Source organism: Alexandromys fortis, unplaced genomic scaffold (assembly GCF_014885135.2).
Source record: "Alexandromys fortis isolate MF-2015 unplaced genomic scaffold, M_Fortis_MF-2015_v1.1 scaffold_128, whole genome shotgun sequence".
Taxonomy (NCBI): Eukaryota; Metazoa; Chordata; class Mammalia; order Rodentia; family Cricetidae; genus Alexandromys; species Alexandromys fortis.
Window position 1 is genome coordinate 1,732,683 of NW_026068012.1, and position 25,737 is coordinate 1,758,419.

General features: G+C 47.9%; 1 protein-coding gene and 1 pseudogene across 3 annotated transcripts in view; both read right to left on the reverse strand.

Annotated features, from left to right (window-relative positions):
• Positions 1-2,652: 2,652 nt before the first annotated feature.
• Erg (ETS transcription factor ERG) overlaps positions 2,653-25,737 on the reverse strand; it is a 155,839-nt gene continuing 132,754 nt past the window's right edge. For 2 of the 3 annotated variants that reach the window (XM_050162065.1, XM_050162066.1), the window contains 7 exons: positions 24,011-24,214; positions 22,946-23,026; positions 20,955-21,026; positions 13,380-13,448; positions 12,739-12,795; positions 12,094-12,141; positions 2,653-4,580 (listed from right to left, as the gene is read on the reverse strand). In XM_050162065.1, coding sequence (XP_050018022.1) covers positions 4,060-4,580; positions 12,094-12,141; positions 12,739-12,795; positions 13,380-13,448; positions 20,955-21,026; positions 22,946-23,026; positions 24,011-24,214 — 1,052 coding nt within the window. In that variant the 3' untranslated portion in view covers positions 2,653-4,059. The remainder of the gene's footprint in view (positions 4,581-12,093; positions 12,142-12,738; positions 12,796-13,379; positions 13,449-20,954; positions 21,027-22,945; positions 23,027-24,010; positions 24,215-25,737) is intronic. The other variant, XM_050162067.1, reaches the window with a different exon arrangement.
• Positions 23,128-23,200, reverse strand: LOC126513671 (uncharacterized; annotated as a pseudogene).

A 25,737-nucleotide genomic window follows, 5' to 3' on the forward strand; every position in this document is an offset into this window, starting at 1 on the left:
TTGGTGCTGGCTCTAATTCCTGTCAGCATCGCTGCTATCATAGCCTTGACCCTGGTCCACACGCTGCTTTTTGGTCCCACTTCTAGTTGTCTGTGACTTGGGTGACATGGTAGCACACTTCTAATGTAGCCTAGAGCCTCATGCATGCTAAGCCCGTGTTCCATCACCAGGCTGCACCTCCAGTTGACACAAACAGCGCCAGGGAGGATTTATTGGGTCTCACGGCTTCAGTCCAATGTGGGATGATGGAGTGGCCAGGAAAGTGGCTCTGTCTGTTACAGTGACAGCTTGCAATGGTCTCCTTACATGGCAACCAGAAGAACCAGAGAAAGCGACTAAAACCCCCGATCTCTGTTACCCACGTCAGCCAGTCAGCTGCCATATTCTATAGTATTTATCTAAGCTGGTATTTATGAAACTTACCTTGCTCTTGGCACAGCTTCAGGGTTGGTTTGACCTACAGGACACCTGTGTTTCGCTGGTATCCATCAACTCCCCAGCTGGCAGACTGCAGTCTCTGCAGATACAGCACCTGTCTCTGAGGGCAGCTGCTTGGGGTCTAGCTCCCAAGGGCTGGTGAGCCAGCCGTCAGCCATCGAGAGGGAAATAAGATGGCAAAGCATGCCATCTGGAACCTTCTAATTTGTAACATCTGACCAGAGATGGTGGTGAGGTGTGGTGTGGTATGGCTGGCGTGGCATGACTGGCGTGGCTGGCGTGGCTGGCGTGGCGTGGCATGAGAGTCAGCAGGGTCAAGTCCTGACTGAGATCTGGGGATTGCATCCAGTACAAAGTCCCAAAGATCACTGACACATCTTGCCAGCAGAAGGGGTTCATACAAGGGACACATCGAGCAAGAGGCAGAGACAATGAGGGGAGAAGGGGGGTGTCAACACTCAGGGCTCAGGAAAAGACCTTGAACTCCAAGACCTCAACCTTGACTGTTCAAGATGCCGGAGCTTTTCTTAAGCAAGAGAACCAGCACCACCAGGTTGTCTCAAAATGGCCCAGCTGCTCAGGCTATTCCTTGGGCTGGCTAAGAACCCAGGTGGGTGGAGGATGGGGGGACCTGAGGGATTAACTAAAAACATCGGTTAGGATGGAATCTGACAGCCATGGTTCGCTTTCACGATTTCACTCACGATGCAGTCTTGAAAGCGGGAACTGAACGATTATCCAAACGAACTTGGACATTATACAAAGAATGTAGGTGTGCCCCAGCTCTGCACTGTGAGATCAAATCACTCATCGTCCCCCCAGAACCATGCGGTCACCCCCAGCCGCCAGTGCAGATGCATGGCTGTCGTTAGTCCCAAGGAGATGCAGGCCATGTGTGGCATCTCCCAAGCTGCTCTGGATGACTGACGTCTGGACTCTTCTCAATCCCAGTAATGAGGGGCGTCTGAAGCTTTGGTAATCATATCCTACTGAGTTCACAGACCATTGCCAAAATATCCACAGTGCAGGGCTTTGGCAAGCGCGGAAACACAGCGAAGGGGATTACAAAGTGTGAACTGAATCCTGAAACTCCTAAGATGTGAAATGGCTTATATGATGAAGCCAAAAAACTGACTCAGGCTTAGAAGGGGCCTGGCCAGCCGTTCCGAGCAGGTGGCTTGAGTCACAGGGTCACATACTCTATACCGCTACACCTCAGTCCAGGAGGACAGCATTTGTAACATGAAGAAGGCAAGCCCTGGGAAACGGATGATGGATCATAGAAAACACAGTGTGTGCTAAGGAGAGCGGGGATGGTCACCCCAAGATGAGGATTCCCGAACGGAAGTTTTCCAGGGTTTCTGGAGTGTTTAAGTCAGAACCCAAGTTGAGATGGGCAGTCTTCGGAATGAGAAGCCAAGTGGCAAGATTGGAAGCTGGGTCTTGGGGCTTATGTGTGTATGTGTGTGTATGGGGGGGATGCATGCACATGCATACACACATGTACATATATGTATGCACAAAGATGTCAGAGTATAAGTACTCTCAGGCTTTAATCCTCAAGTACCTTCAACAGCTTTTTTGAAACCAGGTCTCTTGTTGGCCTGGAAGCTCACAAATCAGGCGAGGCTCGCTAGCCAGTGCGTTCCGGATCTGCACATCTCTGGCTGCCACCCGCTGTAGCTGGGATTATCTGGGTGGGCCTGCACACCTGACTGTTTACACAGCTTCCTTGTTCACTCTCGGGTCCTCACGCTTTAGCCATCGGAGCCATCTGCTGGGCCCTCCCTCGACACTTTGCAACAAGAAACTGCAGCTGTCCATGACTCATTTACCAATCACGAGGACAACAATTTGGCTTAACAATGGCTTGTTCATCACTCAACAAAAACTGTATGATCGCGACAGTAATCTGGGTGACCATGGCCAGTGCAGAACTGGAATTATTCAGTGACAACCTCAGCCGAAGAGGCTGAAGGGACAGTCACGGAGGCCCCAAGGGGAAACCTTTGCTCTCTCTGTTGTCGAATCAGATGAGAATGAGAAAGAGCAGGTTCTTGGGAGTCAAGAGGTCCACGCTGCTTGTGTGTGCAATGCCCTGTCCACATTACTCCCATCTGCTTAAGTTCCTGGGCGCAATGAGTCTATAGTACAAACTCGTAAGATTCAGCTCAAGTTTCTGCCGGCCACCATTCATTGGTAAGGAAAGTGCACAATGAGACCACCGCCATTCTGGTTCGCTGTGAGAGGCCAAGCTCATTTTATTACATACATTCTGCATCTAAGAACTAGTAACTTCATATTGTAAACATTAAGCGTTACAGAGTTAGAATTCAAGGCCACATCATATCATCGATTGTCTCCTTTTGTGTGTGTGGTGTGTCTTTGGCTGGCCGAGGTCAACTCGTAGTGTATAAATGCATAAGTTATATAATTATTATATAAAAAGAAAAAAAAATCCCATTGGTTTGTAGACTTCGTTCTGACAAACGCACAGCGTTCGCGACTCGTTAAAGAAAACTGGAGCCCACCTACCCACAATGCCTGCTTGGTCTCTGACTGTGGCGGCCACGAAGGTCACCTCTCAGCTGCTCCCATGAAGGACAAAGCCTCCAGCATGCAGAGGTCCCAATCTTTTTTGAATATTAGACAATTCCAGTTACAAAGAAATGTTTGGTTCTGAATACCCCCGCTCCCAGTCCTCCATCAAACTGTGTCCTTTCTCACAACATGACAGCATCAAGCTTCACAACGCTCGCTCTTTGGTCCCAAGACATCCTAAATTCAGCTTCGACGGCTTGAGCGACTGCCTTCTAGTCCTTTTCTCCTCTTCACCCTCTTCTTCCTCCTTCTTCCTCTTCTTCCTCCTCCACTTGCTCCCCAGTCCCCTCCTCCTCTGCTCTTTCCTCCTCATCCAGCCTTTCCTCTAAAATCACATACTCACACACCCTACACATCCCCCACCCACCATGAGGCTCACAGTTCCCGTGATACTGAAAGGAGCTGAGATTTTGGGTCATCTTCACAGTTTAACAAAGCTGGTAGCCACTCCCCCCTATCAAATGGAAACAATATGATTTCAAAACAGCAAATGCCAGCCAAAAAAAAAAAAAAAAATCCACAATGTGGTTTGTGGAGGGGCCGCCATCTTTCCTGTCTTCTTATTTGGTTTTGATATGTTTCTGTTTTTAAACACAGGTAGTTCCCCTTCAAATGACATTCTAAATGGTATGTTAGGCCAAGACTGTGTACTGTTATCTCTATTGCTTTCACTGAATCCTGTGTGGTACAAGCACGGTCTCACACTCTACAGTTTGTCCACTACTGAAGGCCACTTTCTTTGGCAGTTGTCCTTGCCGTGCTTTTCTACAATACAATGTCTTTGACAAGGGTGGACCACAGGTTATATGTCCACGTCCATGGTAGTTTGCGCTTCCTCTATTTCTGCATTAATACTTGGGTGATGCCCACCCTCCCCTGTGAGTCTTTGGTTTCCAGCTTCCTTCCCCAGCTCTGGCCAACCTTTCTCATTCCTCATGAGGCACTTCCAATTTGTGTTCTCTGGGTTTGTGGTGACTGCTAGGTGATTGTACGCTGTTGGGAAAGGCCTCCATCTGGTCTCTAGTAGTACGTACCCAGGTGAGACGGCATATGGCTGGCGGGGAGCCTAGTGTTCGGGTAGATGCCCCCAGTTGGTGAATTCCAATACGGGTTTGGGGCAGCAAAGAAACTAGACGAAGTGACTGGGAGAGCAGGAGGGTGGGGAGCCACGAAGTTCATCTTCTGGGGGTGGGCATGATAAGAGCCCATGTACGGGAGGTCGGAAGGGTACTTGTACAGAGAAGACTCCGGAGGGTGGGGCTGGAGGGCCTGCGCGATGCCGTGGAAGTCAAACTTGTAGGCATAGCGCTTCCCGTGCACCTTGGTCATGATGTTCTTGTCGTAGTAGTAGCGGAGGGCGCGGCTGAGTTTATCATAGTTCATGTTGGGCTTGCTCTTCCGCTCCCCCCAGCGCCGCGCCACCTCGTCAGGGTCCGTCATCTTGAACTCCCCATTGGTACCTTCCCAGGTGATGCAGTTGGAATTTGAGCTGTCAGACAGGAGCTCTAGCAGGAACTGCCACAGCTGGATCTGGCCACTACCTAATGATGGGGAGGACATAAAGCCGGTAAGAACCAAGCGCAGGAGATCACTCCTCAATGGCAGACTTCCTGGACGAGTCCCCAGCCCCCCGCCCCAGATTTCTGCTCCTGGGCTGGTACTGTGTTTATCTCTTGGCTGCTCATCTCCCCCGAGAGCAAACCTTGGCTAGACAGGAGCTGGTCCACACCCAGATATTCCAGGTCACACTGATGAAGGAGAACTACAGGACACCCCAATCCTGCATGCTCCTTAGGGACCATGCTGGCACACGAGGGCTCAGCTTGAAGGAGCCTGGAAGCTTCTTCAGCATTCCTCCTGAGAGTGAACCCCTGAGGAACGATGCCTGGAGTGCCCTCATTTGTCTCCACTTCTAAGAAACTTGCCCTTGTATGGCCCTCCCTGATCAGTCTCAGATTGTATGGATCCATGTTTTTCATACAAAATGGAGAACTCACAGAGGGCAAAGTTCAGGCTCCTTCCACTTGGGACATCTTTCAAAGAGCAGCCCGGTCACACTCATTTCAGGGGGAGTGAATGAGCTACTTTTTCCCATTTTGTGAGGCAGAAAAGGCTACAGATGGCAATAACGGCCTAACACCATTTACAGTGGCTGGGTCAAACGAAATAACAAAAGTCAGGCTTAGGAAATGAACGTTGACAAATTCATGGAAAACCAAACAGAGAATTGAAGCAAACAGGGGTATTTCTAACACAACATCTGGCCGGTTCTATCAGAACTGTCCCTAGCACAGAATTAGCCCACTCAGAATGAGGAAGTGTAGAAAAAGAACTGGTTCTGTTCCAAGACAGGCCTGGGCCAAGTGCACCAGGGCAGAAATCCATGGGCCATGTGTGCCACACTGTTGTGTCATGGTGCTTCCAAAAGACAACAGACTGTGTGTGTGTGTGCACGTGCACATGTGTGTGTATGAGTGGGTGTCTGTGAATGTGGATATATGTGACTGTACATGTGTGTGCTTGTTCATGTGTGTGTGTATGTGTGCTTATATATGTGTGTGTAGAAGCAAGAAAAAGACCTTTGGGAGTGTTGTCCCATTTTTTTTTAAGACAGGCTCTCTTGTTAGCTAGGAGTTTACCCTGTAGTCTAGGCTGCCTGGCCAGGGAGTCCCAAAGATCCAGCTACCTGCAAACCCATACCACTGGGATTATCGGTGTCCACAACCACACCGAGGTTTCTGGTGTTTTGGTTGCCTTTCTTTCTTTCCCACAGGTTCTGGAGCTCAAACCCAGTTCCTCAGGTTTGTAGGGCAAGCACTTGGCTGGCTGAATCCTCTCTCTGAGCCTCTGTGTCTTTTCAGTCAGAGAAAAATCTAGCCACCATGTTACTCTCCTCCAGGGGATCTCTGGATGTGTAAAGGGACCTGGGATGTCCTGAAGGGGCCTGTGCTCCGCCTCCTGCTTTTCTCCCACTAACCCTTGCTGGATAAGAGCCTAGGCATACCCGGACATCCTAGGCCAGACAGACAGACAGGACTATATGACACTCCGGTTCTGCCCCATCGCTGCTTACTGAAAGTTTTGTTGGGTACGAGGAGAAACAGAATTAACTAGCAAAGATTTTAGTCTTAAAAGTGAGTGGGAGGCAGGTATTTCCCTGCCTTCAGGGCAGCACACTGCCTTTACCAGAAATATTATCTTTTAAGTAATACGAATAGATGTGATCGATGATTAGAGCAGCTTGGACGATCATCCATTCAGGGAACCGATGGGATGTAAAATTCAATTGTGAATTCGCTTTTCTGCAGCCTTCCCACTGGCCCCCGCTGCACACTGTCCAGCCCTTGTCTCCACGCAGGCTCCGTGGAAACGGAGGCTTGTGGGTCCACCCACCGAGGCAGCAGCATCGTGAGAAAGGTCAGCCTCTTTGGACTGTACTCTGGGAAGGGTTGTTTTCAGTCAAGCGACACATTTGAGATGTATTAACAGCTTGTAGCCTGTCAGGATAGCCTGCGCTGCTCCAGAGCCGCACAAACTGTTCTCAATCAAGGGCCGCTGCCTCCAACATCTCATTAATATGCATGGAAAAATATAAAAGATAGAACAAGAGAACCATATGGTTTTGGTATATATATTGTAACTAAAGGATTAAAACTTGAAGAAAGAATCCCACAGATGACCTGGGAATAGGAGAAGCTGTGGGCTTGGGGCTTAACAGTCTAACATATGCCTCACTCTCAACATGGACAGTTGCCGGAAAATAAATATTTAGTGTCAACTTCCTCCCATGGGGAGGGAGCCACTCTACAGATTACGTACAAATACACAGACCAAATTAACACTTGGTATCTGTTCAAACGTTGGCATCGTCCTTGGGAATTTATCCCTCACCCACTTTCCTTATGAGCCTGTGTAAGAGGGAAGGACGGGGGGAAAGAGCCTGTCTCCCTTGTTTCTGAAGAGACAGAAAACATGCAAGCCCTACAGGCATGGCTGGAAGCTCATGCAAGCCCTACATGCATGGCATGACTGGAAGCTCGAAGCTCAGAGGACTGATCCGCTCACGTTGCCCTGGGCTCTCCGCTTTACTCCTTAGCTAAAAAGACACCGGGCTCAGGACTGAGGATAAGCCAACCAAGCTTTCCCAGAAGAGCTCAAGGAGCAAAATCCCCTGGCCTCCAAACTGGAAAAGGAAACTCGCTGTAAAAGTCAACAACCGCTTGGGTGACCCTATAAGTAGCAGCAGTTCCTGAACCCCTAAGTTGTTTAGGCCACACGTGTTCCCACTGAGCAAGAACTCTCAAGGAGGCAATGGGGGTAGGGCGCCAAGAAATCCATCACAGGTGAAGTTACTAAACAGTGATGACTGCCTGAACCGTAATGGTCATAATATGACGAGGTGCACTGCAGGATGTAGGGAAGGACTCTGATAGGAAGGGTAACGAGGGTTCAAAGTCTAAGTGTGAATTGGCCAAACCACCCACTGGCCAAACCAGTAATTCGGAAAGACAAGACTGTGGTTGGGGAGACATCTCAGTGCTCAAGAGGTTGCCATGCAAATGAGAGGAGTGGAGCTCAGATGCCCAGAACCCACCTAAGTACCAACCAGCGGCAGCCCCTGTCTGTAACTCTAGCATCCTTCTCACTGTCCGGCAGGAAGCAGCCAAATGCAGCTGACCACTCAGGACCACCACACTGGCTGGAGCTTGGCCTGGGTTTGTTCTCGGGGCTCGACTTCATTCTGAAGTTAACTATATAAATGCTCACATGGGACAGTGTGTTGAATCCCTGCACAGTCATGAGAAAACAGGCGTGCACACAGTTGGCCCGACCTTTACGCCCAGCGTCAGCAGAGGCTAAACTTCAGGCTGCTGTTCTTTGTCCTCCATGGAGCAAGACTCTCTAGCCAGGTGCCTACACTTCCCTGGTCCTTCCTAGGCTGCCCTCCCCTGAGCCTCACCTGAAGTCAGGTGTCCACACTTCCCTGGTCCTTCCTAGGCTGCCCTCCCCTGAGTCTCACCTGAAAGCCACAGGTTCCCACTTCCTAACAAGGGACAAAACTTTTCTGAAGTGGCCGTCCCTTCAAGGAGCTGAATGCATCTTCATCCCCACCAATTCAGAATGCCTGGACAGAATCCAAGAAGAGTTCTTCCACAGAAAGGAGCTTGGACTCCATCACAGGAACTCAGTGCTTGCAGTTCTGATGGAATCTAACATGGCTGGTGACTCACCACTGATTCATGAGGGGGGAATGCGAGGGCACACCTTTCTCAGCAGGAGAAATCGTATTCCACGCACACATCAACGCATATTTGGAATGGATATATGGGGATGCGCACACACTGATGTCATCTGTGCTTTTATATGTATGAGAAAGCACTGAGAGATGACTCAGCGGCTGAAGGAATTGGGGCAGCTCACAGCCACCTGTAACTCCAGTTCCTGGAGTGACCCAACACCCTCTTCTGGCCTCTGCGGGTGCCTTTATGAACATGGTACTCATAAACTTATATGCCACATACATTTACACTTTAAAAAATCATAGTGCATGGCAACATCTTTCCACTGAAAATGGACAAAAAGAGAAGGTTCCACATGCTACTCAGAAAAAAATGTGTGTTCCCTTTCTTTTGGGTGGAGTATTTTGTGTACACACATGTGTGCACGCGCGCACGCACACACACACACACACACACACACGTCCAGTTCATCCGTAGTACATTTTAGTTCTGAAGTTACTTTACCTTGGGAGAACTATCTAAAGTTAAGAATACAGTATTGAAGTTCCCCGCTGCTATTGTGTCAGGACCTGTGTGGTCATTTATGGTTTTTAGTGCTTGCTTTATGAAATTAGAGACTCCGGTACTTTGTGTACGAAAGTTTACGATTGGTGAATTACTCATCAATTCATTCTTTTTCTCGTCTGATTAGTTTAGTTTGAAGCTTACTTTGTCTGGTGCAAGGGCAGCTACATCTGCCTGCTCTTTTACATTTCCTGTGTGCTTGGCAGTTTGCTTCCCATCCTTTGATATTAAGTCCTGGGGCATCTTTACCAGGTAAGCATGTTTCTTGAAGAAAACATAGGGTTGGTTCTTGTTTCTTAATTTAGTCCGTTAGTCGGCATCCTTTTAGATGTGCTGAGATCATATGCATTTAAGATAAACATACAAGGGGTTTGTTACCTCCTATAAATGTGCTAGGTGGTGTTTTATTTCTGAATTATTGGATCTCTTTTCCCGACGGCATATTAGTTTTGAGGGTTTAATGAGAAGACTTACATAGGAATTGTTTGATTTTTAAGATTAAATTTGGGTGGGGGAGCAAATATTGAGGACTGAACTTGAAGCTGCCCAGATATAGGTAAGTGTTCTAAGACATTTTCTATGTCTTAGTAGTATGTCTGTGTATTGGTAGAAGAATTAGGGGAAGAAAACAAAGTCAGACTTTGGAGACCCTCAGGTTCCAGACTGAGCCTCCTTCCTGTTTGGTTGTGACCCAGAGAAAATTCTTTGGCATTCCAAGGCTTCTGACTGCTCTTACAGGATGGAGATTACAAAGGCTGGAGGGGAACCACAGGTGTGGTCAGTCTCTGTGAGGTGGGCACTACGCATGTTGGTGTTTGTGGAGTCTGGGCCCTCCAGGCGTGTCTACTGTCTGACCTATCCTGAACTGTGCTGCCAGACCAGCTTTTTCTGAAGCTTCCTTAACTCCACCTCCAAACACAGCTGTGCAAAGTCTTCATGTGTGAGTACACGTGCATTCATGGGAGTGAGTGCGGGAGCACACGTCCAGACGCATGTGTGGAAGTGAGAGAAACCTTGGGAGTCTGTCTGTCCTGCCTTCCACCTTGTTTCCAGCATCTCTTCTTCACAGCCATGTATGCCAAGCTGTCCCGGGAGCCCCTGGGGATTCTCCCATCTCAGCTTCCCTTCTTGCAACAGGAGGACCAGAAACGTACAAGATTCATACGTATCTGAATTTATGTGGTGCTGTGTTGGGGACTGCAGACCCTCAGATCCTGAATTCTTTATGACCCCTTGCCTGCTGGAGCAAACAGCTGCTCTGGGCACGAGACCCTCATGAATTCCTGATGGCAGGGGAGTGGTTTCTGGTGGCTTGCAGCTGAGAAATCTGGAGAACATGGGTGTGGCCAATAGTCAAGAAAAGCCCTATATAAGCTGCCCTGGACCGCAATGAAACTGGCGTTCTTGTTTCAAGAGTGACCCACGGCTCTGTGTGCTTTTAAATTTGCAGAACCTTGCCTAATCGCGGTTCCAGGTGGTGCAGGCACCACAGTGCTGGGATCCAAAATCAGTCCTCACACCTACGTGGTAAGCACGGTGTCCACTGAATGGTATTCCTTCCACCTCACTGTGGTCATTAGAATAGTTATGAGACAGTTCTAAGCGGAGGGCTGGAAGGAGCTCAAGGAGGGAGAGCTTGCAAGTCCTGGCCTCTAAGCGAATGGTCACAGAATAGACAATGGGCTGGGCTTTCATGGGCTGGAGAGTGCTGTATCTGCCTGTGCCCACCTCTCTACTAACTGACAGCGCCCCGAGGCCAACTGTATCTTTCCATCTCAGGGATGAACTGATAAGCAAACAGGGCACTGGTCACCCAGTTTACGTACTGGGTAAAATGGTGACGAAAATAACCTCCTCTATTTGCAGAGCTGCTTAGGACATATTTACTGAACTCATCAACATTAATCAGAATTTCACGGCGGACCCCGTTGTTTAGTGTTGATGGCATTTCACGTTCTCAGAGTATAGATTCTCTTGTGGGGCTGTGTGCAATGACGGCATCCGAATTGCCATGTTTCCCAACCCGGTTTGGCTTACGGCTTGTGAAACGGAGATTCCTGCCCTGCATTTGATGTGGCTGTGACAATCCTGGCATCTGATTTACCGCCGAGAATACGAAGCAGATGCCACAGAACCCTGGAATTCCTGCCAGCAGAGCTGGGTCTGGTCTGAACACAAACAAACAGAACAAGCTCGCTGGCACCGAAATGTGCGGACAGGTGATGGTTCTCTGCCAGGGATCACGGGGAGTCTGTTCTTCCTGCATCGAAGCTCAGAGACAGCCTCACCATGACCGCAGGTGGAATCTGACGGTTGTGAGATTATCATTTAAAATGCCGGTTATTGGGTCTGGCTGGTGACAGGCTGAATTATGTCCCCTTACATCCATATATTGAAATATGAAATTAAGGAGCTCTGAAAGTGACCTGTTTTGGAGACAAGGATTCCACAGACGCTATCAAACAGACTACGGCCACTGAAGAGACCCATACTCCAGAATGACTGGTGTCCTTTGACAAAGGAAAAGCTGCAGACTGAAGCATTTCTGAGTCCGATCTCCAGCATGCTGATTTAAAAAGGCAAACACTGTGGCACGTGATGAGGCCGAGACGGATAGATCCCTAGGCTCACTGAACAGCTGAGTTAGCCTACCTGCAGAACTGCAGGCTGGTAAGAGAGCCTGACTTAAAAAACAAAAGATAGACGGTGTGATATTAACTATGGATTGATACTCTAACACCCAAGGTTATACCCTAGTTTCCATATACATGTATGATCACAGTCACACGGACACACACACACACACACACACACACACACGGTGCGGTATGGACAGAGAAGCATCGAGAGGAAAGACAATAAAAAGAAACGCAGGGAGATGATGTCATCCAGAAGCCAGGATGAAAGGCCCTGGGTGGAATGCTCCAGCCACCGGCCTCAGTTTCCCAGCCTCCAGAGCTACGCCAACACATTGGTGTTATTAAGCTATCCACAAGCTGTGTTACTTTGTTGCAAACATTGTAAGTATAGAGAAATATAAGTTCAACTAGGTTATAAACTTCCTTGGTGAAGCTAAAAATTCTTAATTCATAACCTGATCCATTTTTTTTCCACACAGACAAATAAAATAGGTCAGTGGAGATGTGACTTGAAGACCAGCTCTCTCTGTCGGAGACGTTTGTCACTGGCCCAAGTTCCCCTTCAGGCATCGTCCCAGTCCTAAAGGAGAAGATGGCAAGTGACAACTCACCGGGATTCGCGAGGCGGCTACTGGTGGGTCCCAGAATCTGGTAAGGATCTGTGGCAGAAGAGAACAAGTCAGACCCTGGAGACATAGCGGGGGCCTGGTAAAATGCCATGTGTGAGAATGCTCCCTACCCCCAAATTCCTGCCTCTACCTCCTACGTGACATAAGCAGTCACACTGGAGATGATCAGGGGAGTTTCTTACTGGAAGCATCATAGTTGTGGACATCCCAGATTCCCACCACCAGCCTATAGCCCACACAATGCCAGGGTCGAAGTCGGGCAAGGCTGGGCCTGGGCCACAGGGGCCAAGTTGTTCGAGGTCAGCATTTCACTTCACTTCTGCTTTGGGACTGACAGGCACAGGCGCTGTGACACACGCCAGGGAGCGTCAGAGCAACAGAACCCATAGATCCCAGGGCACAGACTCCAGCAACAAGAACAGTTTGCTCCCATTCACACGCTTCAGAGATGCCTTAGTAGAATCTCAGGATTTTAGCAAAGTCCTTCCAACTGTGGAAACTAATGGTCTAGACCATGTTTTAGGTACATGAAGTTATGAAGTTAATTTTAAAGGGGACACATTTTAGGACTCCCAGCTGAACCTGTAACCTTTTCTTAGGATTCCCAAGATGGTTTCTGGAACACACCTAACTGGGGACGCTGGTCTTCAGTTTTGGGCACTGTGGAAGGAGATGGCTGAGCAGCTGAAAGAAGCCAAGAATACAAAAAGACAATTAGCAACAACTCAGACGGGGCTGCAGGTCCTTGATCGCTTTCACGTTCTGACCGATTAGGTGCCAGCATAGTAATCTCATTCTACAACTAGAAGCATTTGTGGTCAGAAGAACTGCCCCCTCTCGTGAAATTAAATACAAACATTTTAAAATGTTTCCCACGATTTAAACAATCTACTGTAGCCATTACTTCTAAACATCGTGAAAAGAAACTTGAGCTGGCTTACAAAAGAGAATGAAATTAACTACAGTGTAAATATAAATAGATTCGGGGAACGTGCCAGGGATGAAGCGGAGCCAAGCAGAGCTGCGGCAAAGGGAAGCAGCCGTTAGCTCATCAGTGGTCCAGCATCCCTCGAAACCCACACTGGTGCACAGGGAGAGCCACAGTTCCGCTCCCTTCTTTTCGATATGAAAGCAGGTTATATGTCAAACAAAAGAGTCATCACACTTAGAGACTGCGTGTGCTTTGTTGCCAATGGAAGGACCCTCCGTATGTTGGAAAGACCACTGGCTTGTGACATGCAGCTCGAGGCAGTGGGGTGAGCCTGTACCTTTGGATTGAGGGGCGGGGTGGCCATGGCCAGTCCAGGCTGTTCTCCTAGGAGGCTCATAAGGTAAATCTGTAAGAAAGAGATAGATGTATGAACTAAAAGAAAAACAAACAAAAATAGCTATTTTTATAACAGATTTGTTTCTTATAGTAAATACTGAATAGAAATAGAAACATAATAAAAATAAATGTAGGTTTTACCTATAAATTGCACTTTGTGTATTTTATATAGTTGTATATTTTGCTATCTAAAATTCTCACTTCCATGTAGCTGAAAACTACCATTGTTAGATTCTTCTAGACTTTGCTTGTTGGTGTGTGTGTGTGTGTGTGTCTGTGTGTCACATGTATTATACACTGTGGTGCACATGCATGTGGAGCTAGAGAGGTCCACCTTAGAATTGTCCTCACGTGCCATTCACTTTTTTTAAAAAACAGCTTTTGACATTGGGTCATGGGGGCTCATCTGGGGATTGCTGCTTTAGTTAAGCTGAAAAGCACATGTTGCCAGGTGCAGATCTCAGTTCTCTACAAGGAAACTGGAATCAGACTCAGGTCCCCAGGCTTGCATAGCAAGCACTTTCCCCGCTGAGCATCTCCCAGGCCCCTCCTGCTCACGGCCTACAGCCTTTTCCTATGATCAGACTCAGCACCATAGGACTGCTTCTCTCACAGTCTGACGTGTTACAGGACTCATCGGAATCTACACTTCCATCGTCTTCAGAGCCCAGAGCCCATGACTGGCTCGAGCCCATTGACTCTTGCCTGGGATCACCCCAAACCCACAACTAGCAGGAGCCCATTGACTCTTGCCTGGGATCACCCCAAAGCCTATGACTGGCACGTATCCATTGGGTCTTGCCTGGGATCACCCCAAATCCGCCCAGCGACTTTCATGCTTCTGTTTTCCGTCCTCTTCTTAGAAACGAGAACGGCCTTCTTATCCTCCTGTGAGCTGCTTCCCCAGGCTCCCTCCACTTCCCCTTGATAATCTTACCCATTAATATTGTCAGTCTTAACTGGCTTGGTTATTTATCTAGGCAAAAGGCCTCTCTTTCTTGTTTTCTAAGAGAATTTAATATCTCTCTAAGATGAATTGCATGAAACAAATTCAGGACTAAAATGATTGTCCTACAGCGTAATTAACAATAACCCTGAGCATAAGTAAGTGCCAATTCTTTGTTAACTGTTTAAACATAATATTACTTGTGCCATGAGCCTTCATTACACACTGTTTGCAAATTCAATAACTACAGTTCCGCGTTCTCAGTGAAGGTTTTGACACTGAGCATCAAGCGTAAGTCACTGCCGTTTCCTTTCAGAACTAGATCCCAGAAGCATGGCTGTGCTTGCTCCTACTGACCATGCACATAGGACGTCCATTTCTGCATGCAGTTACACTGCAGGGCTTTTTCAAAACCGTGATCCAGGGGTGGTGGGGCAGACCTGTGAGCCCAGCACTTGGGAAGCAGAGGATCAGCTCAGAGACTTCCTCGGTTACATAGAAAGTTAGAAGGCAACCTGGGTTACATGACATGCTACCTCCAAAACCAAACTAGATTTGGGTGTGGTGGCTCATGTCTATGATTCTGGCACTTGGGAGGCTCAGGCAGGAGGATTGCTATAAGTTCTAGACCAGTCTGGGCTCCCGGGTAAGACCCTCTCTCAGAACAAAAGCAAAATTGTAAATGAAATTAAAAGCAAAACTTCTTTGGTTGGTGGGTCTCAGTTCAATGTCCCGTGCCAGTGTACACCACTGAAAGCCACGGCCCCACACCCCAGCCATCTTGCTTCTGCCAGACAACAGGGATGGTATGGAATTCTCACTTGGAGGACAGCGTGGCACAATTATTCTGGGTCTCTCTTTAAGTAAATCATTTAAGCTTACTTAAACCTGGCAATCGGATGGATCAGCTTTCAAAGAACCCCCACTATGCTACAGAGTGTGCACCCCTTCCTCTGTTCATACCCCGAAGAGGACAACGTGAAACCTGACACAGAAAGCCTTAATTCAGTCAGCCTGTTTGGCTGCAGGCATTGCGACTGGTGTGGTCTCTGAAATTCTACCCTCCTGGGCTTTGCAGAGTGAGACAGTTTCCTTTTGGCTCACTCTCCTCTCAGGAGCACATTTGCATTCTGGGACCCTCAGCTTCTCCAGAGTGGGTACAACTTGTGGGAATGAAATCTGTAGCTGCCACCAATTTATAGCGAAATCTTGTCTTACATCTCTGGAAACATTCTGAAAATAGATTCTCAACCTGTTGCAGTTATCTTCCTAAAATGAAAAATTAAGGTGGGACGTGGGGGCTGAATTCAATGAGAGGGCTCGGTAGGCAAAGGTGCTCACTTCCAAGCCTTGTTTTCTGACCTGGATCCCCAGAACCCGCACTGTGTGTGGGGTGCGTGCATGGCACACAGGTAGAAGTCACACACCCACCTCAAAATAAATACAACATAATAATATTTATTTTTTAAAAGCTGGTTAACCAGAGTATTACGACAGAAATCATCCTAGAAAGCTAAGTGAGGTACCCCCCCCCCAGTTCAGAGGCAGAAAGACACACAAACAAAGGCTTGCTCACCTAGTGAAAATGGTGGTATCATAGAAGTGTGTCCTAAATCCTTGCTTCTCAAAGTGTGACCCATGGATCGCCAACCAAAGACACTCCTGAGCCGTAGGGATGCAAGCTCTAACACTGGACTTACAGAGCACAGCCAGAATCCTGATAAGGTCCCAGCCCAGGCACATGCACCCCAAAATTTCTCACTATATGAATTCTTATAAAATTCACCATTCTCAAAGATGACGACTTCAGGAATGTTAGCCCGACTGTGCAGCTGTAACTACAACTATACAAGAGACTGGCATGGAAGGTTCTAGAGGGACCTCTGGGGCCTGAGCTGAAAGAATACAGGTAGGAGTACCAGAGAGCCGCAAGTTTGTCAAGTGCACCCAGAAAAGTGCTGCTCGTGAGGCGGGGTTGGAAAAACACCAGCCATCTCACTAGAACTCATATGGGGAAGTTCTTTATTCATAAAATCCTTTGAAAGATGAATAGCCATGTCCACCCCTTCCTCGGAAATAACAACCACCAGGCAGAGTTCAACTTTCAGCCAAGAATTTGAGGTGTCTGCATGAACAAGCAATTACCACGTTCACAAACACACTGCTATGGTAGATACGCTGGCCTTGTTTGCTTTCATGAGAGTCTATGCCAATATTTCCTTATCAGCTACTGGTCACACGCTGTGACACTCAGCCTCCTCCTGTGGGAGATGACCTCGGGAAATGCTGACCTTGGAAATTTCTGGGGATGGGGAACAATCAGGATGGTGGCAGAGCCAGCACCTCATACCTCTACCCCTGACTGCTTAGAAGACCATTACCCATGAGCCTTTGCTGCTCAGCCTACTAGAAGAGCACAGGGGTTTTAATAAAAACTAAATTACTTTACATTTAAATTTGATGAGAAGTTTAATGCCCATACCACTTTCTTTTGAGTTGTTTTCTTCAAAGTAGTTGGCTCACACATTTGTGCATAGGAAGTTACTTTCTGGCACAATTCACTCTGCTGTGGTAGCTATTGAAAATGATTGAAAAGCCTGACCCTTATTAAAGCAATCCCATGGGCAGTCTGGGGTCGCTCTGGAAGCATGGTGTATGCTATGATCCATATGAACCATGGGCAGCCTGGGGTCGCTCTGCAACCATGGTGTATACTGTGATCCATATGAAACATGGGCAGTCTGGGGTTGCTCTGGAAGCACCATGGGCAGCCTGGGGTCGCTCTGGAAGCATGGTGTATGCTATGATCCATATGAAAACAGCAACATGAAGATACAAAGGGGCGCTTGTCTGGTGGAGACCCTCGCACACAGGAACTTTGTGTGTTTGGGGGAAGCTGGGATCTGTTTCTAATTCTGAATGAGGTTCTTTCTACCACATTCTTCTTAGGACATCGGAGAACCATTCCAGCATCCTGCCTCCCTCCCCAGTGAGGGGTAAGTTCTACTAAGTTGCTTTCTCCCTTGGCTCAGATCACTGGAGGGGGCTTGCCAGCTTCTGTAGCCTCCACAGGGACACTTTGCATTTTAAAGGACCAAGACTTGGCTCTTGGAACAGTCTCTCTCATTCTGCAGAATCTATACCAGGTCTACAAGATGTCTCTGGTGATCCCTTGGAGGAAGGAAGGGCATGGGAAGGAATGGTTGGTCCTCGCCTCATGCATTTGAAGCTAATGAGGGAGACAGAGAGTTACTTGCTAGAACGGATCTATACAGCTCTGGAAAATAGGAGTTTTAGGTAATAAACCTGCATCGTCTTTTTCTAAACGATCTTTCTAAATTCTTCCTCACCCCTATTTCAGACACACAGAGACTGTGTTTGTGGACGATGACTGTGGGCTTTTAACTATGCTTACAAATCTCTGCAGCTGTAGAGAAACATGGGACAAGCAAAGAAGGCAATAAGCCAACTGCTAAGGCCTGAAGTTCACATAGCACCTGACAGAGGGGTGCAGCAGCTGTGGGCTCACCTAGCTTGGTCATGTTCAGCAGCACCAAATTTCAGGGTTCCATGGAGGAAGCCCCCAAAAGGCACTAGCTTCAAGGTCATAGTCCACACAGCGCTGTGTGTGGTGGTTACACACTCCAAATGACTTTGGTAACACCTTGGGTGTATCATACTATGGAGTTACCATGAGGATGGAAGAGGAAAGGAAGAGCCTGCATGCTATCTTTCATGTAATAGACCAGATTTCCCATGACCAACTCATGAAAGAACAGGCTAGGTAGTATATCATAAGGTTACACTGCGTACAAAGATTCTGTCGCTAGTGCCTGTCTCCGATTTTGACACTTTAACCTGAGACCCCAAGGGTCTGTGGCTTCAAAAGAAGTAGACTTATAGAGGAAAACTGTGTATAGAGGAGTTGGGGAGAAGGGTTTGGGGTGACTGTAACTACAGAACCTGAGAAACGCAGACATCGTGAAAGACTGATCACCCAACCACAAAACCAAGGATGTTGCCAGCATCCTAGTGGGGGACCAATCCAGGTGCTTATTCAACAAAGATGGGTGGGAGAAGCTGTGGTCTCGATCTGGAACTGTGGAAAGCAATGTAACAAGCACAGGAGAGATGGCTAAGACACAAAAGAGGAGAGAGGATGGAGCCCACAGGTCACGATGTATGGTCACACAGCTCTTGAATAAATAACCCTTTGCAGAAGTTTGACCATAAAAAAGAGAGGAACTAAGGGAGGGAGGGAAGGAGAGAGGGCATAGTGGAGGTGGTAACTCAGAAGTAGGTGACTAGACTCAGAAGAAAAGGAGATCAGGTGGAGAGGAGGCGTTTGGTAGTGGGATTCAGGGGGTGTGGGTGGAGACATCCCACCAAAAGGATAAAAATGCCATTTAATTTGATCTCATGGAACACAAAAGTCTTGTGGTTTTCCTGTTGGTTTGGTTTGGTTTGGTTTTGCAGGGAATCTGGAGAAACGGCCCTAGAGTAGAGAAGATTGGAGGAGAGTCTAATGGACTAATGACCTAAAAGCCTGACTTGCTCTGAGGTGTCTACGAGCTTCTGTCCCTAGTGCTGAATTAGAGAAGTGACGTGGATGTGGACACACAAGGGGCAGGAACATGGGTCTTCTTTCTCAAGCAGTCCCCTTGCCCCACCCTGCTGCTTCTGTCTGCCGGGTCCCTCCTTCTGTGCCTTGCTTGGTGTGTGTCTTTCTCCATGGGCTGCTTCTGTCTGCAGGATCTCTCCTTCTCTGCCTTGTTGGGTGTGTGTCTTTCTCCACGGGCTGCTTCTGTCTGCTGCACCCCTACATTTTCATTTTTTTTTTTAAAAATTGGTTCAGAAAATGAACCTAGACGGTAACACCACCACCCTACACCATCCTGTCTCGCCAACCAGCTTACCACAGTGGCTCACAAAGCCTGGCCTTGAAATCCAGCCAGCAGCATTCCTGAGGTGGCTTTAAACAAACATATCTTTTAAATTGGCTAATGGATCTTAAAGGGCAAATGTCCTACAGGGAGCGTTTCTTTTAACTAAATGGGTAGAAGCATTTTTTTGAAAAAGCCCCGGAATCATTCATGTACATTTCTACCCTCCCTTGGGTGTACCACAAGATTCCCTGGTAGGCAGCAAGTTCAGAAAGTCCTGGAGCAGGAGAAGGCACGCGTCTGCTCTTCACTCTCAGTGCTCTTGGCAGGATTCTTTGGGGCTGTTTGAGTCACACAGACACCGGGTCTGATCCATTACTTTAGTGACCTCTCACATGACAGGGGACACTGGCTGTGCATTTTCAGGAGGTTTCTGGGAACAGAGAGATAAGCTTTCTCTCCCAGGCCAGAGAAGAGAAATTCACTAGCCTGACATTGCCATGGCAGCTACAGAGAAGGACCGAGGTACAAAAGAGCTCCAGGAAGTGTTCCTATTGCTACCATTCAGCTAGCTCCCAGCCCTGGTCTATCTTCCTCCCTTGAAAGAAAGCACTTCTGAGCCCGGGCACCAGGCCAGCTAGACTCACGCAGGCTGCACACGCAAAGAGTCAAGGAGAAGCAGTCTGGCTGGGGAAGACATGTATGCTGGACCAGGGTAGGAGTATGGGAAATTCACCGTGCTTTCTAGAACTTGGATCCCCTCGGTGTTGAGGATGGCATGAGGAATTCTAGCCTACAGGGTAGTCCTGGCCTCTATGAGGGGGTGGTGTTCACAGTGTCCTCTCCCTGGCCAGTCCCCTGAAGGCTTCCTGGTTGTGTTCGTGTGGGCCCAACTTCTGCCACCCACTCCCAGGCCTCCAGGTTCTAGGCAGTGCCTTAGAAGCCCGCTCTAGCGGTTCACCCAAAACCCTGACAGTTCTTGGCCATCTCTGGTTCCAGGTAACACCACTGAATTATCTTCTAGAACGTCATGCGAAACCTTCCTACCAGCTCACTTCGATTCCCCGTTGCCAGACCCAGGCAAGGCACTGGACCAAGCCGCGAGCCTAGCGGAATGTGCAAGCGAACATTCTGAAGACAGACAGTGTTGGAGCCTGGTTCGGCTTTCCGTTTCCGGAGGCTAACTCTGTGATTGACATTAAACGAAAATTCGTTTTTACATGAGCGGTATGTAAATTAATTACTTAATTAAATCATAAAAACCATAAAGTATGACTCTGATGTTAATATTAAATGTTAGATGTTTCTCTACTGGTAAAAAAAAAAAATTGGGTGATGAGAATCAGTCGCTCCTGATTTTGGAATTGCTCTCTCTTCACCATGGGCAGATTGCACGTCAATCCTTCCCTTAACTTGACAGTGCAAGGGCTCCTATCTTAGGTGTTGGCCCAAATATTCAAAGCTACTACATAAGTCCCTTATCTCTTTCTGCCTCCACAGCTTGGCCCCTCTGCTGTGGTCTCTGAATGCAGCAGCTGAGGCATCAACAGGGACAGAGAAAAGGCTGGCGCAATGCACTGTACTCTGGATCTAGGACGTGTTTCTGGGTCACGGGCAGAGGTCCTGGATCTAAGCTGAACATCTGGGACTCTCTCAATGACGGAATCACCCGGGGGCGTTAGCGTACCTGGCCTAGTTGTAATTCTTTGCGTAGCTTCGGGATATACTGAAGTATTTGGGAAAATAAAAGCTGCACCCCCTGCAGACAAAAGGAAAGACAACGTGTGAAGGTCCTTCGAGGTGACTGTCAACCTGAGCATCATTGCCAACCTTCCTTTCCCTGCACTCTTGGGGAGGCCTTGCAACATCAGGAGAGCTCTTGGCAACAGGAGCCCCGGGTCGGACTCGGATCCTGAATGTGGACTTGAGTCTCCTACATGTGCGTGTATGAAATATTATGCTTTGTTTATTATTCCTTTGTATTTCTTTGTGGGCTTCTTGATAGAGCCCCACTGTGTCCCACCAGCAATCTTCTTATTTTATTAAATTTTATTTAATTTTTAATTTTATTTTTTTTTCCAAGACAGGATTTCTGTGTAGCTTTGGAACCTGTCCTGGAACTTGCTCTGTAGACCAGCCTGGCCTTGAACTCATGGAGATCCACCTGCCTCTGTCTCCCAAGTGCTGGGATTAAAGGCATGTGCCACCACCGCCTGGCCTCACAAAATATCATAATAGGTCTTGGAAATCAGATCTCGGAAGGATTATACATTTTTTTTTGCATAAGACTCTATGTTGTGTATTTAGAATTAATCAATATCTCTATTCAAATACATGATTCTCCTTATTTTCCCCAATCAACAACAACCATCTCCCCCAAATGAGGAAATTTCCCCTTAGGCATTAAGTCCTTTGGAAATTTATCATCCTTGTATTTGGATTGCCTCTAGGTGTAGCTAAAATAAAATTAAGGAACTCTGAAGTTTTGTGGACTCTTCAGTCACTGTTAAAGAATTTCTAAATGATCACGAATTGAGTCTGTATGTGGCTCAGAGGTGTTTCCTACGAGGGGATGATTCTTTGCTAATTTTGGCCACAGGTCATTAGCAGGTTGATATGTGTAAAGCAGACTGAGAAGAAACAACTTAAAGTACTTCACAGTACTTTTCGGTGGCCGAAGACTAAGAAAACCCGTTATCTACTATAAATACAAACTGAGGCTCAGTTCATATGAGTTTGGACACTTGAAACTAGAAGGGGCATATGTGGTAAGCTGTTGCCTTGCTCAGTCAGGGAGACCCGTGGTAATGCCTGCCTGCTTACAAGGAGACAGAGGCTTCTTGGCTCTTACTACTTTCAGCCCTAGCTGGGCACTGGTAGGGCATGGTAGGGAGTGGTACTAGGCTAATCCAGGAGGCGAACAGCAAGTGGCCGCACACCCATCATGGACACCATCAGGAGGGGGAGCGGGATCTGTACATGGAACATGAGTAGTAACACATTTATCCAGAGAACTCTAAGTGTACTGAGAGCAGGAAGGGAGGTTAGTCAGGACAAGGACCATTGTAAGCCCTGCTAGCTCTAGCATACAACAGACCCAAGTGTAGAGCCTGTAGTCAGAGACAGAAAGGAAGGCAGTGAATCGGGGGCCAGTTTCATATTCTCCAATATTGTAGCCGTGTTTCCCTTGAGAAAAGGTTTGCAAAACGTATGAGACATTCCTTCCATGGCCCTCTGCAAACATACGCATCTGTGCAGAAGATTAATCGAGGCAAGTCCAATAGGCCAGACCTGTCTGAGAAACACCAAGGAATCGTAGAAAACACTGCTTTGGGAATGAAAACAGAGACTAACAGACCTGGGGGGAGGCTATACCAGGGAGCTTTTCATCTCCGTAGGCAACGGCACTGGTGGGTTGCGACTCACAGTGGCACTGGTGGATTGCGACTCACAGTGGCACTGGTGGATTGCGACTCACAGTGGCACTCGTAGGAGGATTTGTACAATTGGTCCAAAAGCAAAACAAACAAACAAGCAAAATCGAAAATCCTTTCATGGCTAAGGGGGTTGTGGTGGAAGAAATGGCCCCCTCTCAACTCTAACCTGTGGATTTCACTCGAAAGCGCGCCCCTGTGGACAGGGCCCCGAGGCTTTTCCGTGGGGAAGGGCTAGCATTACCTGTGTTCCTAGCATGCATTAGCCGCGGAGAGTTTTGCAAAGCCTTATCGACGTCATCGGAAGTCAAATGTGGAAGGGGAGCTACAAAACAAAACACAGAGCAATACTGAGATGGGGGGGGGGGGACACGACCTTTCTTAAAAATAAACGGAATCAAAGAGGAAAGAAAGGAAAACATCCCTCCCCACCCTCACCTTGGGGTGCTGGAAACATCTAGTAACGAACTATAGAAATGATCCCTGAAAGTATGGTCTTTGCTGGAAACATCTAAACCCTGCAATACTGGTTAATGCATTAAATATGAAAGGGGGCGACTTCACACGGGAGACACGGGCATGGGATGCCAGGCAAAGCCTCCAAGGAGAACCCTACCCACTTGTATTGGGATCCTTTGGGACCGTGTTCAGAGATGTCGGCACTAGGGCATGCAGCATCCTTAAGATGTATGCCGATACTGACCGACAGGAACCTATTCTCTCAAGCGAACAACCTCCCTTTTGGTGTTCAGGTTGGATATGGGATAGGTTCATGTAGGGATAAGCCCTCCCCTTGGGGGCGGGCTCGCCTCCGGCGAATGTTTACTGATAAATTGGGTGCGCAGACGCTGCGCACCCCTTCCTGCTTCTGGTACTCCGCTGGAACCTTGGTTTCGTGAGTCTGGTTCTGCCATTAAAATTGTTCAAATATCTATTACTATTGGTCTTCATTAATCTAAACCGACACAGGTTCACACAGCTCTAAGGAAGATAACAACCCGCAATCCCATCCAGGAGGAGGCTTGGCTGCCTTACAGCTTCGGACATCATAGACTCTGTGGAGGGTGTGGCCACTTCTCTACCACACTCCACTTTCCTCGGAGGAGGGAGAAGGCTGCTGCCCTGTCTCCAGAAGAGTCTGCACTGTTGTCTACATCAGGAACCTCTCAGCTCTACGGTGTGGTTTACTCATGTCAGACATGGGCACTCAGTGAGAGCAAGAGGATGCTGGGGGCCACCCTTTCTGACCCTCCTGAAGTTGGGTCTGCGACCATGGCAACAGCACGGCCACTGAGGGCAGGCAGCTTACTCTCTCTGAGGTAGTGGAGATGCGAGAGAAGGATGTCGGCGTTGTAGCTCGGAGTGAGCCGCTGGAAATCATCTTTCGTCATCTTGCACAGCTCCTTCCCGTCAATATTCTGGAATAACAAGACGTCCACGTCTAGGAGGCCGTATTCCTTCACTGCCCATTCCAGCCACTGCCGGACGTGGTCTGTGCTCCATAGAGTAGGATCTGAAAGGGAACAGGGACAGACTCAGTCAGCAGCTCCAGGCAAATCTACTGCACGCAGAGTGCATGCCAGTCACAGCCCTGGAGCAGCCTCCCTCCTGCGCCGGTCTAGATGCACACAGATCTCCACCCTCAAGTGAAGCATCCTCCAAGTTGAAGAGAATTAGCTCGGCCACTGCTGTGGCTCAGTCTCCTGTAGATATCTGGGTTCCGTTTCAGTTACTGTCACTTTTACTTATTAATTTAAAAATGTATAAAACTAAAAAGTACCCCTTGAAAAAATTACTGATGTGCTTATATAAGAGATTAGAGTTATAAAACATCATCAACAAAGTGCTAATTACAGATCACAAAAGGATGTAAATAGGGCTGGGGAGATGGCTCGGTCTCTACATTATCTGCTTTGCAAGCAAAGAGAGGGAAGAGGGATTATACGAGCAAGAGGGGGAGGAGGTCAAGATCATGATGGGGAAATCCACAGAGAAAGCAGACCCCAGCTCCTGGGAGCTCCTGGACTCTAGACCATTAGCTGGAGAGCCTGCGTGGGACTGCATGGGACTGAACTGGACCCTTGCATTTGGGTAATGTTTGTGTCTGTTTGAGGGGCCCCTGGCAGTGGGACTAGTATCTATTCCTGGTGCATGAGTTGGTTTTTTGGAGCCCATTCCCTATGGTGGGATGCCTTGCTCACTCTTGATGCAGGGCAAAGGGGCTTGGTCCTGCCTCAACTTAATGTGCCAGCCTTTGTTGACTCCCCATGGGAGACCTTACCCTTTAGGGAGGAGCAGATGGGGGGATGAAGGGAGCCAAGAGGAGGGGAGGGAAGGGGAACTGTGTTTTTTTTTTTTAAAAAAAAGAGAAGCACTGGGCAGCTAAGGAAATAGCTAACAATGTTTGCTGGATGGAATAAGGAAAAGTACACAGGAGTCCTGCCACCATCCTGGGATACTAATGTATGGTTGTCAGTGGAAAGGAAAATAAAATTCTGTATCTAAAAACAATGAAAACCTGTGTTCAACTTCAAGAACTACACACACACACACACACACACACACACACACAAGAATAAATTAATAACCATATCTGTGCAAACTACTAACCAGGGAATATGAAATAAGGCATAGGGAACTCAAAACACTCTTACAGTGAATGTGACTCAGCTGTCAGTAGGTTTTCCCAAAGAGACAGGGAATAGAAATGGGGACTGGGGATGAAGAAGAGGGATTCAGATGGGGTGTGAAGATGGCGTAGAAATGGAGGAGGCGGATGAAGAGTGGAGATGGGAGATGCAGACGGAGGATGGAGAAGAGAAATGGGCAGGGATGCTGAGGTCAGATGGAGGAGAAGCCCGAGCATCATGGTAAGGTCAAGTTTTACACTGGAATTTTAGAGTCATTAGGAATTTCTGAGGCATGTGAAGGCGTCTTTAAGTACAGCAAGTACAGAGAACTCAGTGATGAAAATGGAAGGCCCTCTTGGGAGTCAGCGCATGCGTGTTTGGGCTCTTACCAGGTGTAAACATTGCC